Source organism: Panthera leo, chromosome E2 (assembly GCF_018350215.1).
Source record: "Panthera leo isolate Ple1 chromosome E2, P.leo_Ple1_pat1.1, whole genome shotgun sequence".
In the NCBI taxonomy this organism is placed as follows: Eukaryota; Metazoa; Chordata; class Mammalia; order Carnivora; family Felidae; genus Panthera; species Panthera leo.
Window position 1 is genome coordinate 30,894,533 of NC_056693.1, and position 18,849 is coordinate 30,913,381.

General features: G+C 37.0%; 1 protein-coding gene across 7 annotated transcripts in view; it reads left to right on the forward strand.

Annotated features, from left to right (window-relative positions):
• RBL2 (RB transcriptional corepressor like 2) overlaps positions 1-18,849 on the forward strand; it is a 62,605-nt gene that overhangs the window by 25,725 nt on the left and 18,031 nt on the right. For 6 of the 7 annotated variants that reach the window (XM_042920796.1, XM_042920794.1, XM_042920793.1 and 3 more), the window contains 10 exons: positions 622-725; positions 3,202-3,339; positions 4,569-4,733; positions 5,251-5,362; positions 7,967-8,236; positions 8,424-8,704; positions 8,795-8,971; positions 16,601-16,672; positions 17,312-17,417; positions 18,019-18,224. In XM_042920796.1, the coding sequence (XP_042776730.1) occupies positions 622-725; positions 3,202-3,339; positions 4,569-4,733; positions 5,251-5,362; positions 7,967-8,236; positions 8,424-8,704; positions 8,795-8,971; positions 16,601-16,672; positions 17,312-17,417; positions 18,019-18,224 (1,631 nt within the window). Of the gene's footprint in view, positions 1-621; positions 726-3,201; positions 3,340-4,568; positions 4,734-5,250; positions 5,363-7,966; positions 8,237-8,423; positions 8,705-8,794; positions 8,972-16,600; positions 16,673-17,311; positions 17,418-17,966; positions 18,225-18,849 lie in introns of those variants that run through there. The other variant, XM_042920798.1, reaches the window with a different exon arrangement.

Here is an 18,849-nt window from a genome sequence, read left to right on the forward strand (position 1 = left end):
AGGATTTATGACTTTAGATTGAGGTCTGAGATATGGATATCCATTTTTTTTTTGTCAACCAAGTAGTTTCTGGGCCTTTCTCCATAAGAGAAATTTTAGACTGGTTGGACTTCTGGTACTTTGTTTGCAAAATCTTTAGTTTCACTTGTAGACTAGATACTATTAAATATAGAAGTATAGTGATTCTTTAAAATATTAAGAATAAGTTCAGAAGATATAGCTGTTTCATGCTCAGACCTGTTCTAGAAGTTGTTTGATGTTATGAATTAGAACCAAGTATGAGTAGAATAGCAAACCAATTGTATACCTCCTAGCATACAGCTGTTCAATTCAAACTTACAAAAAAAAAAAACAAAAACAAAACTCTTAATAGAATGCTATTACAGTTTTCTCAGTGCAAATTTCATTTCATAATTTTAGAAAATTTTGAGCGTTAGTATGGTTACCATGAAGAAAATTAAGAAATCTTAGGAATGATGGGAACAGCAGGTGTAAGAAGTGCATGTATAGGAAGTAATTGGTTGGTTTTTATATTTTATTTCATGGGCAGGGGATGGGATAAACTCTCACTTTCTACAATAATTTCTTTGCATGTGACTGTTTCTTTTATTATTTATGCAGAAATTGCCAGCAAACATTTTCGTTTTGCAGAAATGCTCTACTATAAAGTATTAGAATCAGTTATTGAACAGGAACAGAAAAGACTGGGAGACATGGATTTATCTGTGAGTAAATGACCAGTGTATTGATCAGCACAATAAAATTTAATTCCCTTTTGGCCCTACCCATACAGAACCCAAACTAAACAAAACAAAGACAAAACCATGGCTCTGAGGGAGTGATTGGCACCTAAGGAAACTTGTGTTCTGAGTCTCCTTACCCCACTTAGTGTTTCTGAGTGCAGTAGGCCATGTGCTATAACTCATGGTTTCTATGGGCCGTAAGACTCTGTAGTCAAGGATTAAAACATTCAGGAGCTTCTGGGTGGCTCAGTCAGTGAAGCATCCGACTATTGATTTTGGCTCAGCTCATGATTTCACAGTTCGTGGGTTTGAACCCTGTGTTAACCTCTGGGCTGACAGTGGGGAGCCTGCTTGGGATTCTCTCTCTCTCTGTCTCTCTCTCTCTCTCTCTCTCTCTCTCTGCCCCTATTCCCCAATAAATAAATAAACATTTTAAAAAAAGGATTGAAACATTCAGACTTAACCTGAATTGAGTTTTTAGAATACATGAACTTATTAACCTGTATACTCTCCTGACAAGCCTTGTGTAGCAAGAATAAGTTGAGTGTTGACTCGATAGGACTTTAGCATCAACATTCAACCAGTGCTCTTTGATGAAGGTGATTACTTTTTGTAGATTTTACTAGCCAAATATAAATTGATTTTGAAATAAGTGGTATTTACTTAAATGACATCAATAAAAATTTTTAAAAACTTTTTTTTTTCATTTGAGAGAGAGAGAGCAGAAGGGGCAGAGAGAGAGGAAGAGAGAGAATCCCAGGCAGGCTCTGCATTATCAGTGCAGAGCCTGAGGCAGGGCTCCATCTCACGAACCTTGAGATCATGACCTGAACCAACATCAAGAGTTGGACACTCAACTGACTGAGCCACCCAGGCGCCCTAAAAACTATTTTTTAAAGTAACATTTTAGGAAAATTTTAAAATTGATAATTGTTCTGATTTCTTGTAACTATTTACATTTCTTTTTTATATGTAAAATTATGACTGTTGGAATTTAAAAGTTGTTAATGACAGATTTTTAAACTTTGAAATATACAGAAAGGTGTATAAAACATAGCTGCAGTTTAGGGGGTGATAATAATTATTGGATACGTGTATACTCACTTAAGAAACTTATTAAAACAACTTTTTTATTGTAAAATATACATAACATTTAACATTTTAAGCATTTTAAAATGTATAATTCAACAGCATTAAGTACATTCATGGTGTTATGCAACCCTTACCACTAGCCATCTTTAAAACTTTTTCATTATTCCAAACTGGAAGTCTGTACCCATTAAACAGTGACTCCCCATTCACTTCTCTCTCCAGCTCCTGGTAATCTCTACTTTGTCTCCACGAATTTACCTATTCTAGGTATAATCATACAATATTTATTCTTTTGTGTCTCATTTATTTTACTTGGCATCATGTTTTCAAGGTTCATCCATGTTATCATATGTGTCAGAACTTTATTCCTTTTTAAGACTGAATAATATTCAGAATATTATCCATAATATTTAGTAGTATTGTCTGCCTTTTGTCAAGTTGCAGGCGTTCTTTATATAGTCTGGATATTAATCCCTTATCAGATACACGATTTGCAAATATTTTCTCCTGTTCCGTGGGTTGTGTTTTTACTTCATTGATGGTGTCCTTTGATACAGAAAAGGTTTTAATATTTTTAAAAATGTTTATTTTTGAGAGAGCGAGTGAGTGTGCACAAGCAAAGGAGTGGTAGAGACAGAGAGGGAGACACAGAATCTGAAGCAGGTTCCAGGCTCCATGCTGTTAGCACAGAGCCCAACGTGGGGCTCGAACTCATGAACCATGAGATCATGATCTGAGCTGAGGTTGGATGCTCAACCAATTGAGCCACACAGTCACCCCCAAAAGATTTTAATTTTGATGAAGGCCAGTTTATCTGTTTTTTTCTCCTGTTACCTATGTTTTTGGTGTCTAAATAACTTTTTAATTCAAAAATAGTAAATGTTTATGTATAGAGTTGGAAAATTAATAAGCAAAAACAAAAAGGAAAATGTGATTATGTGTCCTGAGATAAACGTGTTGACTTTTGATCCATGACGATCTAACCAGTCACCTGCCTTCCTTCCAGCTGTCTTTTTATGAGAGTGGCCTCTAACTATAAATACTGTTTTGTAACATCTTTCCATATTATTATTCCTCTAAGCAGCAGGGTGTATGTATATTTTTATTAGGGATGTAATTTTTTATTACCTATATTTTACAATATGTAAGATTTTTAAAAGTTCATATACATTCTTTTAATACTTGTTTTTGCTAAAACATGGTCTTATTTATAAAGTTAAGAAAAGTTTTATAAGGAAGTTAAGCACATACTTCTCACTAACTCAGAAAATGACATGCTTTGGTATTTTTATTTAACTTGACTGGGGAAGAAATGTCTTGTTAGAGTAGGCTTATGTTTCTAAATGTTAATAACTTTGTTTTGTAGGGCATTCTGGAACAAGATGCATTCCATAGATCGCTTTTGGCCTGCTGCCTTGAGGTCGTCACTTTTTCTTATAAGCCTCCTGGGAATTTTCCATTTATTACTGAAATATTTGATGTGCCACTTTATCATTTTTATAAGGTATTTAAAAAAATATGACACTTATGAGGAAATTATAGATGAGATGAACTTCCTGTTGTTCAGCAGCTAATTCATTTTGCTACCTACGTACATTTCTTCTCTTTTCTTTTCTTTTATTTTTTTTCAATTTTTTGAGAGGGAGTTTGAGCAGGGGAGAGCGGTAGAGGGAGAGAGAGGGACAGAGAGAGAGAGAGAGAGAGGGAGAATCTTAAGTAGGTTCCATGCTCAGCATGGAGCCTGACCCAGGCTCAATCCCACAATCCTGGGACCATGACCTGAGCTAAAGTCAAGAGTGCAGTGCTCAACTGACTGAGCCATCCAGGCACTCCTTTCTCTTCTCTTTTTAATTACATATTTAGTAAGTTCTACTCTATTTGGAGAGAAGAAATAGAACAGTCTTAAGAGCCATTTAAATTCTTTTAAGATGGTATGAAGACTTGTTTTTGGGCAAAACCTTCATTTGATTCTTCCTTTTATCTGATAAAAGCTTTTAGAATGCTTTCATTTTATTAGCTAAGTAGCCTTCAAAAAAAGTGGCAAGCATATCAGTAGCTAATCTTATATAGCAACCTTTTTTATTTTATGGAAATAACAATGAAAGTATCCTTCAGAAGAAAATAAAAATTATCTTTCACATGTTATATAGAGGTGCAGAGTGATAGCATTGATTTGGTAGTTGTTTCTGTCTTGATATTGATTCAGTATATGAATTTATCTTAATTCTTTCTAATATAGTAGCAAAATCAGCTTTTATAATGGTATGGATTGAATGTTTAGAGTTTTTATTTGATTACTTTTTTAAGTAATCTCTACCACTCAACGTGGGGCGGCTCGAACTCATAACCCTGAGATCAAGAGTCAGATGGTCTACTACTGAGCCAGCCAGACAGCCCTAGAGTTTTTAAACATGAAGTTTTGAGAGTAGTATTTTTCAACTTCAATAAGTAGGCATCTTTTTTCTTAGAAAATTGTTTAAAATATACTGTTATACCAAAGATTTTATATAATTCCCACGTGCATTTTATATAATAATTATTTATAAAGACAGTGAAAGGAAGACCAGCTATTTCAAAATAGTACTATTCTTTAGGCTTCGAATTTTGATGAATTAATGTATCTATAAACATGTATAAAGCAGCATCTGAATAAATGTATCCATTTTACTTCACACTTAAACAAGTTTGTGGTGAAAAAAAATTATTAAACCAGAATATTTTTTGTTATTTCAGGTGATAGAAGTATTCATTAGAGCGGAAGATGGTCTTTGTAGAGAGGTGGTAAAACACCTTAATCAGATTGAAGAACAGATCTTGGATCATTTGGCATGGAAACCAGAGTCTCCACTCTGGGACAGAATTAGAGACAATGAAAACAGGGTTCCGACTTGCGAAGAGGTTTGTGAAAATACCTTCGCATCTTTCTAGAAGAAAAGTATATCAGTATCAGTCTATTTATATTCCTGTTTCACCGAGAGCAATGAAACTTAATGTCTTTCTTATTTATGGGAAGTGGGAGGGTGGCATTTAGGTTTGATGTGGTATAGTCACCCCTGTATCTAAGAAGAAACCCCTAAAGCTATGACTCAGAAATAATTTGTGATTGTGCCAAGGTTTCAGTGACAGAGTAAGAATGCAGTATTCTCTCTTAATTTTCTGTACATTAGAGTGATTGATATTCTAATTCTCTAAATTGGTAATGAAGATGGATTTGTATTTAGTATTGTTATTAGTTTTGAATTTTTTAAGCCTGCCAGAATTTTTGTCCACTTCAGTATGAAAATGAAAAAGACAACTGATTTTATTTAGGTTGAATAACTGATGAGCCAAGTTTTCTTTTGCCTCAGATTGTTACTGTATTCTAATTAAAATGCTTTTTTGAATAATGATATTCTGTGCATATAATTCTTTATAGGTTATGCCACCTCAGAACCTGGAAAGAGCAGATGATATTTGTATCACTGGCTCTCCTTTGACTCCCAGAAGGGTGAGTGAAGTTCGTGCTGATACTGGAGGACTTGGAAGAAGTAAGTTTAAAATACTAGGGGGGGAGGGGTGCCTGGGTGGCTCAGTTGGTCGGTTCAGGTCATGATCTCACAGCTCTGTGAGTTCGAGCCCCACATCGGACTCTGTGCTGACGACTCGGAGCCTGGAGCCTGCTTCGGCTTCTGTGTCTCCCTCTCTCTCTGCCCCTAACCCACTTGCATTCTGTCTCTGTCTCTCTCAAAAATAAACGCTAAAAAAAAAAATTTAAAAATAAAAATAAAATAAAATACTCACGGGGAGCATTTGGGAGCCTCATATCTGGGAATTGAAATTCTGTAAAACTACAAGTGAAGTTAATAGGGTTTATATAGAAGATAATATTCTGTGCATTATATAGTACCACATGGATCACTTAAAAGTTAATGCTCTTGAAGAATATTTAGGAACACAGTAAGATGCATGAAATAACGAATGGCTTTACAAAGAGAATACAGTATATTAATGTGATTACTGTATTTTAAGTGTGTGTTTATATATAAGCATACAAAAGGGCTGAAATGGAAAAACCAAACTGTTAAGAATGATTATTATTGGATGATAGAATTCCAGGTGCTTTCTATAAATTTTTTAAGATGAATATGTATTACTTTCAAAATCAGAAGAAACAGCAAAGCTTCTTAAAGATAGAGCTGTATGGTGCAATTAGGTGTAGGCAAGCCAGTGAGTTAAAAGTACTGAATGGCCCGAGTGTGTTCAGCTTTGACTCTTGTCAGTTGAGCTGTGCTACACTGGTTAATACGACAGCAGTGCTGACCCAAGAAGTACAGAAAAGAGAAGTTTTGCTATTCATAAGGTTGTATTTAGGCAGCTTTTTTGGTTTTTAAGTAACTTCTTTGCCCATTGTGAGGCTTGAACTCACAACCCCAAGATCAAGATTGCATGCTCTACTAACCAAGCCACTCAGGCTGCCCCACCAGGAAGTTCTTTGTAACATCTTCCAGGTGTAAGCTTTAAGCTTATGTTCAGAGAGTTCTAAATCCTTGGATGCCATTAGAAGGTATTATTGTTTCTAGGTCAACCTTTTAATATAATTGATAAGAAGAAAGATCAGTTTTAAAATTAGACATCATTGGGTGCCTGGGTGGCTCAGTCGGTTAAGCGTCTGACTTTGGCTCAGGTCATGATCTCATGGTTCATGAGTTCAGGCCCCATTAGAGCTCTGCACTGACAGGAGCCTGCTTGGGATTCTCTCTCTCCCTCTCTCTCTGCCCCTCCCCCATTTGCTCACATTCTCTCTCTCTCTCTCTCTCTCTCTCTCTCAAGATAAACTTTAACAGAAAAATAATAAAGAATAAAATCAGGAATCACTTTATATCAGTGCATACTCAGTAAATAAGGATGATCTCTATGAAAGTTTCCTCGTTTTTTGGAAGAGGAATCATAATGGCTTAACTGTTTTTCTGCTTCCCTGATCTATGGGTTAGGACTTGCCTTTAAACTTCATTTTCTTTATACTTACCACTTCTCCATTTTCGTGACGTTTCTTAATACTTTACAAGATGATGATCATAATGCATTCCTCCCAACTGCACTTTGTTCCAAATACAAATCTGGTAAGTTTGTTCGCTTCTGTGCCATTAGAAATTGAAATGTTAACCTATGGTCTGTCAGGACTGCTCCTGTCACTCCCCTTATGGCACTCCCTACAATATATTTTTAAATTTAAAAACCCACTGATGTGCAGATTTTATAGCCAGACATGGAAGAGGGTGGGATTGCTGCATAAACATTAAGCCACTAGTGTGAATATTTAACAACAGACTGAGCCATAATAGTTCAAGTTTGTTTCTATTTGGGATGATTAAGCTTCAGAAAGAGACAGTGGTGATGGTTGCACAACATTGTGAATGTAATTAATGCCACTGAATTGTATACTTAAAATGGTTAAAATGGCAAATTATACATTATATATATTTCTGTTAAAAATGAATTAACATAATATACCAAAAACCATTGAATTGTACAGTTTAAGTGATTAAAATGTATGTGAATTACATCTCATTCAAGTTTTAAAAATAAACTAAGCTTGAGTCCAACTCACATATATCTGTTCTTGCTGAAGAACATTATTGAGTCCTAGTAATTTTCTATATGTGGAAAAACACAAAGATGAAAATTTATAAAACTGGGGAAAATGCTCCCAGATGATACCACAGTAATATCAAGTCCATCATGTCCCCTTATCGAGTAGTGGCTTCACAGTGAAATCACATTGCACTCGAGTGGCAGGTAAACATTGAATATAGTCAAAAGTATCCTAGGAAGATAGAGTAATTCTTTAAACTGCCCCTAAATCATCAAGGCCCTGTAGCACTGGAGGGCAAAGTTTGGTTCGATGCAGCAGAAGGTGGAATGTAGGAGGGAGCACTGTGGAACAAATAGAGAAGAATTCCTGTGTTTAAATTTTGTTCTTAATAGTGTTCGGTTGAACTTTCCTTAGTTGAACAGAGCTATGATATGACCCCTGTGATGTTTGTTTATGAAGTATTTCAAACACTGATTAGTTTTGAACATAACAGCTTGGATGTAAGATCTCAGTTTCCTTGAGTTAAACTGTTTTTTGTTGTTTTTTTTTTTGACCCTAGGCATGACATCTCCAGCCACATTATATGACAGATACAGCTCCCCGACAGCCAGCTCCACCAGAAGGCGGTTATTTGTCGAGAATGATAGCCCCTCTGATGGAGGGACACCTGGGCGCATTCCCCCACAGCCCCTAGTCAATGCTGTCCCTGTGCAGAATGTATCGGGGGAGGCTGTTTCTGTCACTCCAGTTCCTGGGCAGACTTTGGTCACCATGGCAACAGCCACTGTCACAGCCAACAATGGACAAACAGTGACCATTCCTGTACAAGGTGAGGAAGGCAGAGTTGGATGTTGAGTTCTTTGTCGGGGGCCTTTATTGGAAAGTTACCTGAGACTTGGCTGGAATGACCATATGAGATAAGAGTGGAGAGGGGAAGGAGGTTGGGAGGGGAGAAATTGGAAACCCGTGCCTGGAGAACCTTTCATCATCATCGTTTTCTTCCTAACACATTATAGGTATTGCGAATGAAAATGGAGGGATAACATTCTTCCCAGTCCAGGTCAATGTTGGAGGGCAGGCCCAAGCTGTGACTGGCTCCATCCAGCCCCTTAGTGCTCAGGCCCTGACTGGAAGTTTGAGCTCTCCACAGGTGACAGGAACAACTTTGCAAGTCCCTGGTCAGGTGGCCATTCAGCAGATCTCCCCAGGTGGACACCAGCAGAAACAAGGCCCACCTTTAACTGGCAACAGTATTAGGCCCAGGAAGACCAGCTCTTTATCGCTTTTCTTTAGAAAGGTAATTTTTCATGTACCCTTCCCAGGGCAGAGCTTGGTAAATAGAAGTGTTAGGTAAACAAAGTTTGAAATGTTTTTGTTTATCTACCAGGTGTACCACTTGGCAGGTGTCCGCCTTCGGGATCTTTGTGCTAAACTGGATATTTCAGATGAACTGAGGAAAAAAATCTGGACCTGTTTTGAGTTCTCCATAATTCAGTGTCCTGAGCTTATGATGGACAGACATCTGGACCAGTTGTTAATGTGTGCTATTTATGTGATGGCAAAGGTGAGTACCATTTGGAGTATAAGAGGGAAAAGTAAAGAAGCTACTTCCTTACTCTCAGAACACTTTTAACAGTTTTATTGGGATAGAATTCACCTACCATATATTCGCTCATTTAAAACGTACAGCTCAGTGGTTTTTAGTGTATTTAGAGAAATGCGCAACCATCCCTACAAAATATTCTGTTGTATGAATATATGATATTTTGTTTATCCATCAATGGCCACCTGGGTGTTTGCACTTTTTGGCTATTTGACTAATGCTGCTGTGAACATTTGTGTACAAGTTTTTGCATGGACACATTTTTCATTTCTCTTTGGTATATACCTAAGAGTGGATTGCTGGGTACGTACTGTGTTTAACCATTTGAGGAACTGCCAGACTGTTTTTCCAGAGTCACTGCACCATTTTATATTTCCACCTGCAGTATGCGAACGTCCTGATTTCTCTACATTTTTGTCAACACTTTTTGTTATCAGACTTTGTTTTTCAAGATAACTTACTGAGGTGAAATTCACATAATGTAAATTAGCCATTTTTAAATGAACAGTTCAGTAGCATTTAGTACTTTCCCAGTATTGTACACTCAACCTTTATCTTGTTCCAAAACATTTCTATCCCTGCAGAATAAAACTGCTTTTTTTATTAAGTAGGTTCTCTCTATTCCCCATCCCCCTAGCTCCTGGCACCCACCATTCTACTTTCCGTCTGTGACTATTGTACAATATTTGTCTTTTTGTGACTTCATCTGTGTCATCGCATGAGTTGTAACTTCCTTCCTTTTTAAGGCTGCACAATATCCCATCATATGGACATACCACATTTTGTATATCCATTCATCCATTGATGGCCCCTTGGGTAGCTTCCACTTTTTAGCTGTCACTCCTGTGGACATGAGGGTACGAATGTCTCTTCGAGTTTTTGGTTTCATTCTTTTGTGTTTATGCCCAAGAGGGGAATTGCTGGGTCATATGGTAATTTTGTATTTAATTTTTTGAGAAACTTGCCATATTTTACACAACAGCTGTGTAATTTTACATTCCCACCAGCAGTGCAGGAGAATTCTAGTTTCTCTACATCCTTACCAACTTATTTTCTATTTTTTGTTATAGTCATCCCAGTGAGTATTGATATATTATAGTGGTTTTGATATGCATTTCCCTAATGACTGATGATGTTGAGTGTCTTTTATTGTGCTTTATTGATCATTATTTGAGTTTTTAATTCTGGCCATCCCAGTCAGTCATTCGCTTACTGGTCATTTGTGTATCTTCTTTGGTGAAATATCAGTTTAAATCCTTTGCCTATCTTTGAACTGGGTTGTTTGCTTTTTGTTTGTGGTTGAGCTGTAGGAGTTCTTTATATATTCTGGATGCAAATGTCTTGTCAGATATTTGCAAATATTTTCACTCATCTGTGTGTTTTTTTTTCACTTACTTAATAGTGTTATTTAAAGCATAAAAGTTTTTAATTTTGATGAAGTCATTTTATCTATTTTTTCTTTGTTGCTTATACTTTTGGTGTCCTACGAATACATTGCCAAATCCAAAGTCATGAATATTTATCTCTGTTTTCTTCTAAGAGTTTTATAGTTTTATCTCTTACATTTAAGTCTTTGATCCATTTCTAGTAATTTTTATATGTGGTATGAGGTAGGAGTCTAACTTTATTCTTTTGCATGGGGCTATCCAGTTGTTGTCCCAGTACTACTGTTGAAGAGAACATTCTTTCTCCACTGATAGTCTCAGCACCCTTGTCAAAAAAAAGTCAGATGACTATAGACACATGGGTTTATTTCTGGACTCTTAATTCTATCCTTGATTACTATCTACTGTAGATCTCTCCCCCCCCCCCCACCCCCGATTACTATTACTGTTAATTTGACCTAAGTTTTAAAATCAGGAAATGAGAGTCCTTCCTCTTATTTCTTCTTTTTCAGGTTTAGTTTGGCTAGTCTAAATCCCTTGACATTCTTTATGAATTTTAGAATCAGCTTGTCAATTCTGACTTCTTGTCTCAAAGAAGTCAGCTAGCATTCTGATAGGATTGTGTTGAATCTATAAATCAATTTGGGGAGTATTGCCATCTTAACAAATTTTCACCGTCCATCTGTGAATATAGGTTATTTTTCCCTTTATTTAGATCATCTTTAATTTCTTTCAACAGTGTTTTATAGTTTTCATAGTATAACTTTTACACTTTTTTTTGTTGACTTTATTCCTGTATGTTCTTTTTGATGCTATTACAAATGCAGATGTTTAAATTTGATGTGCTCATTGCAAGTATAGAGAAATACAGTTGATTTTTTGTGTCCTGCAACCTTGCTGAACTCATTTATGAGTTCTAATTTGGTAGATTCCTTAGGATTTTCTATGTATAAGGTCATGTAATCTGCTTACAGAAAGAATTTTACTTGTCATTCATACTGCATGCCTTTTCTTTTTCTTTCCTAATTGTTCTGGCTAGAACCTCCAGTATAATGTTGAATCGAAGTGTTGAGAGCAGAAATTCTTTTGTTTCTCATCTTAGGAGGAAAGCATGTAGATTACACCATTAAATATGATAGTAGCTGTGATTTTGTTCATGACTGAAAAAACTTTATCAGGTTGAGGAAGTTCTGATATTTTTTTTTAAGTGTTTTTATTGTGAAGGGTGTTGGAAATTGTCAGATACTTTTTCTGAATCTATTGAGAAGATTGTGTTTTTTTTATTCTACTGGTCTTTAGATATCAATATTAGATATAAGTATTATAGATATAATTTGGATATATTAAATATTTACTAATACTTAAATGTGTATTATATTTATTTTCGTACATTACCAACCTTGCATTTCAGAGGTAAATACCACTTGGTCATGGTGTATAATTCTTTTTTTATGTTACTAGGTTCACTTTGCTGGTATTTTTGTTTAGGAATTCTGTCCTATTTATTTAACAAAATATTTTTTAACATTTTTGAGAGACAGAGCGTATGTGGGGGAAGGGCAGAGAGCCAGAGAGAGGGAGGCAAGAATCTGAAGCAGGCTCCAGGCTCCATGCTATCAGCACAGAGCCTGACGCAGGGCTCAAACTCACGAACCGTGAGGTCATGACCTGAGCTGAAGTTGAACACTTAACCAACTGAGCCACCAGGAGCCCCAACATTTTTTTTTTAAGTTTGTTTTGAGAGAGACAGAAACAGCAGGAGTGGGAAAGGGACAGAGAGAGAGGGAGACAGAGAATCTCAAGCAGGCTCTGCGCTGTTAGCACGGAGCCCAGTGCAGGGCTCAAACTCATGAAATTGTGAGATCATGACCTGAGCCGAAACCAAGAGTTGGACAGGAAACTTAACTGACTGAGCCACCCAAGTGCCTCTGTCCTATTCATGAGAGATACAGTGTTTTTTTGTCATGGTTTTGTTATCAGGGAAATATTAGAGTCATATAATGCATAGGGAAGTTTTCCTTTTCTGTTTTTTTTGGAAGAGTCTGTGAAGAATTGATATTGATTCTTCTTGAAATGTTGTATAGACTTCAGCAGTGAAGCCATGGGAGTGGGCCCATATTTTGCTCTGTGGGTGGTTTATTGATGAATAATTCTTTTTATAAGTCTATTCAGATCATCTATTTCTTCTAGAATCAGTTTTTGTAGTATGTGTCTTCTAGGAATCTGCCTATTTCATTCATGCTGTGTAATTTGTTGGCACACAGTTGTTCATAATATTCCCTTATAGTCCTTTTTATTCTTTGTCACTAGTAACTTGAATCTTCTGTTTATCTTGGTTTGTCTAGCTAAAAGTTTGTCAATTTTGTTGACTGTGTCAAAGAACCAGCTTTTGGTCTCATTTATTGATATGTATTCAGATCTTTATTTCCTCCTTTCTGTTTGCTTTAGGCTTAGTTTTTATCTTTTTTCAGCGTCTTAAGATGGTTAGGTTATTGATTTAGTATCTTTATTAATGTAAGCATTAATTAAGCTGTAAGTTTCCCACTAAGCCTCCTTTTAGCTGCATCTCATAAGTTTTGGTATGTTATATCTTCATTTCACTCAGTGTTTTCTAATTTCTCTTTTGGCTTAAGACATTGGTTATCTAGGTGTGTTAATTTATTTCAGTCCTTTAAAATTTATCAAGGTTTGAGTTTTTTGTTTGTTTTTTGAGAGCATGAGCAGGGAGGGGCAGAGGGAGAGGGTGACAGAGAAATGTCAAGCAGGCTTCAAGGAGCCTGATTTGGGGCTCGATCTCACAACTGTGAGATCATGACCTGAGCCAAAATCAAGACTTGGAAGCTTAACTGACTGAGCCACCTAGGTGCCCCTATCAAGGTTTGTTTTCTAGCCTAGCATATGATCTGTCCTGATGAATAGTCAGTGTGCCCTTGAGAATGTATATTGTTTGTCCTTGGGTAGAGTGTTCTGTAGATGTCTGTTAGGTCTAGTTGTTATATAGTGTTGTTAAAGTCACATCTGTGTTGATCTTCTATGAGTTGTTCTGTCCACTGTTGTAAGTGGGGTATTGAACTCTCCAAATATTATTGAATTATCTGTTTCTCCCTTTCTTTCTGTTTTTATTTCATATATTTTGATGCTGTCATTAGGTGCATTAATGTTTACAATTGTTATAGCTTCCTGATGGATTGACCCTTGTATCATTTATGAAATGTTGCTCTATATCTCTAGGAACTTTTACTTTTTGTTCTAAAGTCTGTAGTGTAATATTTGCATAGCCACCCAGCTTTTTGGAAGTTGCTGTTTATATATAATGTAGCTCTTCTCATCCTTCTTTCAAATGTGTTTGTATTTTTTTAAGTTCATTTATTTTTGAGAGAGAGCAGGGGAGGGGCAGACAGTGAGGGAGAGAGAGAATCCCAAACAGGCTCTGTGCTATCAGCACAGACCCCAATGCAGGGCTTGATCCCACAAACCATGAGATTATGACTGAGCCGAAATCAAGTCAGATGCTTAACCGACTGAGCCAGCCGGCGCCTCAGGTATATTTGTACAAGGTATATTTCTTGTACAGAGTATAGTTGGATCTCTTTATTTTATTTTTTAAGTTTATGTATTTATTTTGAGAGAGAGAGAATCCCAAGCATATGGAGCTCAAATTCACAAACCATGAGATGATGACCTAAGCCGAAGTTGGACACTTAATGGACTGAGCCACCCAAGCGCCCCTAGATATCTTTTTTAATCCAGTCTGACAGTGTCTGCTTTTTGATTGTGTTGTTTAATCCAGTCACACTTAGTGTTATTGTTATAACTGTCATTTTACTTTTTATATGTATCTTTTTGGTCCTCTGTTCCTCCTTTACTACTTTCATTGCATTAGATGAATATTTTGTGATATAGCATTTTTTTCAGTAGTGACTTTTTCCATTTTTAAAAATTATTTTCTTAGTGGTTACTTTTTAAAAAATTTTTTTTAATGTTTATTTATTTTTGAGAGAGTGTGAGTGGGGGAGGAGCAGAGAGAGAGGGAGACACAGAATCTGAAGCAGGGCTTGAACTCATGAACCGTGAGATCATGACCTTAGCTGAAGTCGGACGCTTACCGACTGAGCCACCCAGGAGCCCCTCTTAGTGGTTACTTTAGGGCTTACCATATACATCTCTTTTCTCTCTCTCCCTCCCTCCTTCTCCCCCTAGTTTTATTGAGATAAGTGTTGTACACCATAGAGTGTACAATGTAATGATTTGATACATGTATATGTAATTGCATTTCAGTTACCATAAAGTTAACATCCATCACCTCACATTTAAGATCAACTCTGTTACCAATTTTCAAGTATATAAATACAGTATTGTTAACTATAGTCACCATGCTTCATTTTAGATCCCCAGAACTTACTCATCTTATAAGTGGAAGCTTGTACTCTTTGACCAGCATCTCCCCAATTTCCCCACTCCTACATATGCATCTTAACTATATCAAGATCAGCTTTAGATTTATACTAACTTAACTCTGGTGAGATACAGAGGTGTTACTTGTTTTTTAATTTTTTTTGAATGTTTATTTTTGAGAGAGAGAGACAGACAGAGACAGAGCATGAGCAGGGAAGGGGCAGAGAGAGAGGGAGACACAGAATCCAAAGCAGGCTCCAGGCTCCGAGCTGTCAGCACAGAGCCCGACGCGGGGTTCGAACCCACGAACTGTGAGATCGTGACCCGAGCTGAAGTCGGACGCCCAACCGACTGAGCTACCCAGGCGCCCCACAGGGGTGTTATTTGTATATAGCTGTTTCCTTTTAATCTTTTGTGATATATTGTGATACATATTACATCCATAAATGTTACAAATCCAACAATTACATTGTCATTTTAGAATTCTATGACTTTTAAGGAACTGAGAGAAGAAAGGAGTATACTTAATTTATAGGTTTTGTTATATTCATCTTATCATTTCTGATCCTGTTTATTCGTTCCTGTGGTTTCAAGTTGTCGTCTGGAGTCATTTCCTTAGCCCAGTACAGCTTTCCTCCTCCTCTTGTGCTGGTTTTGGCAGATGTATCACATTTTGGTATGCTTTAGGTCCAATAATACATTAATTATGTATTGCTTTATACAGTGGCTTTTTAAATTAGTGGAGAAATATATATGGATTTTATCCTGTCTTTACAGTCACATAATTATCTTTACCTGTGATTTTTTTTAATGTGTGTTTGAGTTACTTAAGTCACTTTTTATTTTTGTTTTTCGAGATTTTATTTTTGTATCTTCACCCAATGTGGAACTCAGACTCACAACCTTGAGATCAAGAGCTGTGTGCTGTACCAACGAGCCACTAGGCTTCGCATGGGGTCACTTGCTTTTAGTTTAAAGAACTGTTAGTATTTCATGTAAGATAAGTCTGTTAGCAGACCTAACACTGTTGTTGTTTTATCTGAGATTATTTTTCATTCATTTTTGAAAGATAACTTTGCTGGACACTGAATTCTTAGTTTTTTACTTTAAGCACATTCCACTGTCTCTCAGCTTCCATAGTTTCTGATGAGAAGTTGCCTGTTATTTTATTGGGGTTTCCTAGTAAGCAAGAAGTTGTTTTTTGTCTTGATGCCTTCGAGATTTTCTCCCTTTGGCTTTCAGCATTTTCACCATATGTCTGGGTATGGATCTCTTTGCATTTATCCTACACTTGGAATTCTTAGAACTTGTTGGATATATAGGTTACTATTTTTTAAATAAATTTGGGAAGGATTGAGCCTTTATTTCTTATAACATTTTTTCTGCTTCTCTCCTGTGTATGTTTGCTGAATGCAACAGCTCCCTGAAGCTCTGTTCATTTTTCCTCCTTCCTTTTTCTCTGTTCTTCAGATTGCACAGCCTATCTCAAGTTTGCTAATTCTTTTTTTCTTTGCCAGTTTAAATCTGTTTTGTCCCTCTGGTGAATTCTTCATTTGTTAACCGTACTTTTTTAGTACAGGTTTTTGTTCAGATACCACTTACTCCCTGTCTTGGTATTGAATTTTAATAGGTTTTCTTGAATAGTAGTTCTTCATTTTTTATATGCCCTTAGGACCATTTCCAGAGACTTGAAATGGCTGTTTGTTTATATGATTGTCACCACTTTCACTGGGGAGCAGATTCACAGAGCTCTTCAAAATATTTTGCTTGAAGTCAATTTCTCTCTCAGGATACTCTCATTATTTGCCAGGTCACAAAAGAAGACAAGTCCTTCCAGAATATTATGCGTTGTTATAGGACTCAGCCACAGGCCCGGAGCCAGGTAACTATATTTTCTCTCAGGGCTGAAAATAAAGCTTAAAGTGTTTGATAAGTATAAAAAAATAACCACAGTTGATTCTAAGGCCTTTTTTCCAGGATAAAAACTAAGATTCTACTTTAAGAAAGTCTTTTCTTTAATCTTCTTCCCATCTTGATTAGTTTACGCCCTCTTTTCTCCGAACGATGAGGTGAAATATTTGATTTCTTCTTAGTTTGGATAATCACAGGATAGATGGCAGTTGAGGAAGTTGTTTGGTTTCTGTGTCACCTTGGAGGCTGGTTTAGCTCCACTAAAGGTAAAGCTCACTTTACCTTTAATGCTGCTCGTTTATTTCAAAGGATAGGTATGCAGGATCTTTGTATTTGACTTAGAATAACTTGATTTCATGGTTCGGTGCTAGCACTGCTCTTTGTATTATCCTTTTATAGGCCTGTATTTGGAATTTGAGGCCAAACAGGCCCTAATGTAAGTCCTGGACCTGTTATTTAATAGATCTTTGACCTTAGCTGCATTTATTAACCTCCCTGAGGAGGACAACTATACCAAATGGAGTTGTTGTGAGATTTAAAGAACAAGTCAAGGTCATATCATCTAGGATATGCTCAATGAATCTGTCTCCTTCTTGTGGTCTCTCTAAAGGTGTATAGAAGTGTTTTGATAAAAGGGAAAAGGAAAAGAAGAAATTCTGGCAGCAGTGACAGCAGAAGCCATCAGAATTCTCCAACAGAACTAAACAAAGACAGAAGTAAGTGTTTAAGATCTTTATGAACACTTACAAAGACAAAATTAGGAGCTTCTCACTTTTTAGGCCTAGAGACTGAGGCTTACTAAATGGAATTATGACTAGAGAAACTGAAAATATTGGCAAAAAACTTAACAATAAACAGAATTCTGAATTCAGTGGCAAAGTTGTTTGTCCTTCATCCCATAGCCTGGAGGCACATTGTGTGTAACATTTTTCTCCAGGGAAATTAGACAAGGTTCCCGGCAGGAATTTGTTGGCCTGAGTTCCAGAAACATCTGGCATGCTAACTGAAACCATGCTATGGAAATACCACCCTTAATTGTTGATTTGTATCACTGAATGAAGGGCACAGGTCCTAGAAAATTTGGTGTAACTTATTAACGAAAACTACCCCGGAAGCTTTTACTACATTCATGGCGGGGGGTCAAGTTACTACTTAATATTCTGCGCTTTCTCCCTGGGATGAAGAAGAGAGTGCCCGTTGGCTGCCATTAAACAAGTACAGAGGGTAGCTATTCGCCTTTATCTTCCTGAATTTTCTTTTTAAAGACAAGCTGCATGAGCAGTGTCTGTTTATCATCCTGTGTTCTACCTGCTGCAGCCAGCAGAGACTCCAGTCCCGTCATGCGGTCCAGCAGCACCTTGCCCGTTCCACAGCCCAGCAGCGCTCCTCCTACACCTACTCGCCTCACAGGCGCCAACAGTGACATGGAAGAGGAGGAGAGGGGAGACCTCATTCAGTTCTACAACAATATCTACATAAAGCAAATTAAAACATTTGCCATGAAGTACTCACAAGCAAACGTAGTAAGTGTGACGGATTATTTCATACTTTCTTCACCTGTGACAGGGAGGAGGAATCACATAGGTTGAGCTGCTCTGTATGTAAACTGGTCTTATAAATCATTCATTTGTTAAATAAAGCTGAGGAAATCTCTAACAGAAATCATATGCCCAACCAACAGAATTTCTTTTATTGTGAAGCATTAAACAAGAATTAGATGGTATTTGGATTCCCTACAAAGTACTGTAATACAAGAGAGAAACTGCATGCATTCATAGTGTCCAAAACTGATCGGCTCTGGTGCCCTTCCAGGTTACTTAGCTTTCTTGTTTTAAAAAAATGTTTGATGTTTATTTTTGAGAGACAGAGGCAGAGTGCAAGAGTGGGAAGAGCAGAGAGAAAGGGAGACACAGAATCCAAAGCAGGCTCCAGGCTCTGAGCTGTCAGCACAGAGCCCGACGTGGGGCTTGAACTCAGGGACCAAGAGAACATGACCTGAGCTGAAGTCCCATGCTCAACTGACAGAGCCACCCAGGTGCCCAACCTACTTAGCTTTCTCTCTGCCTTTTGTTTCCTCATATATAAAATGGCAATAGGCGTAATCCCTAGTTTATAGGGTTGCTCTGGGGATTAAATGCTATAATGTAT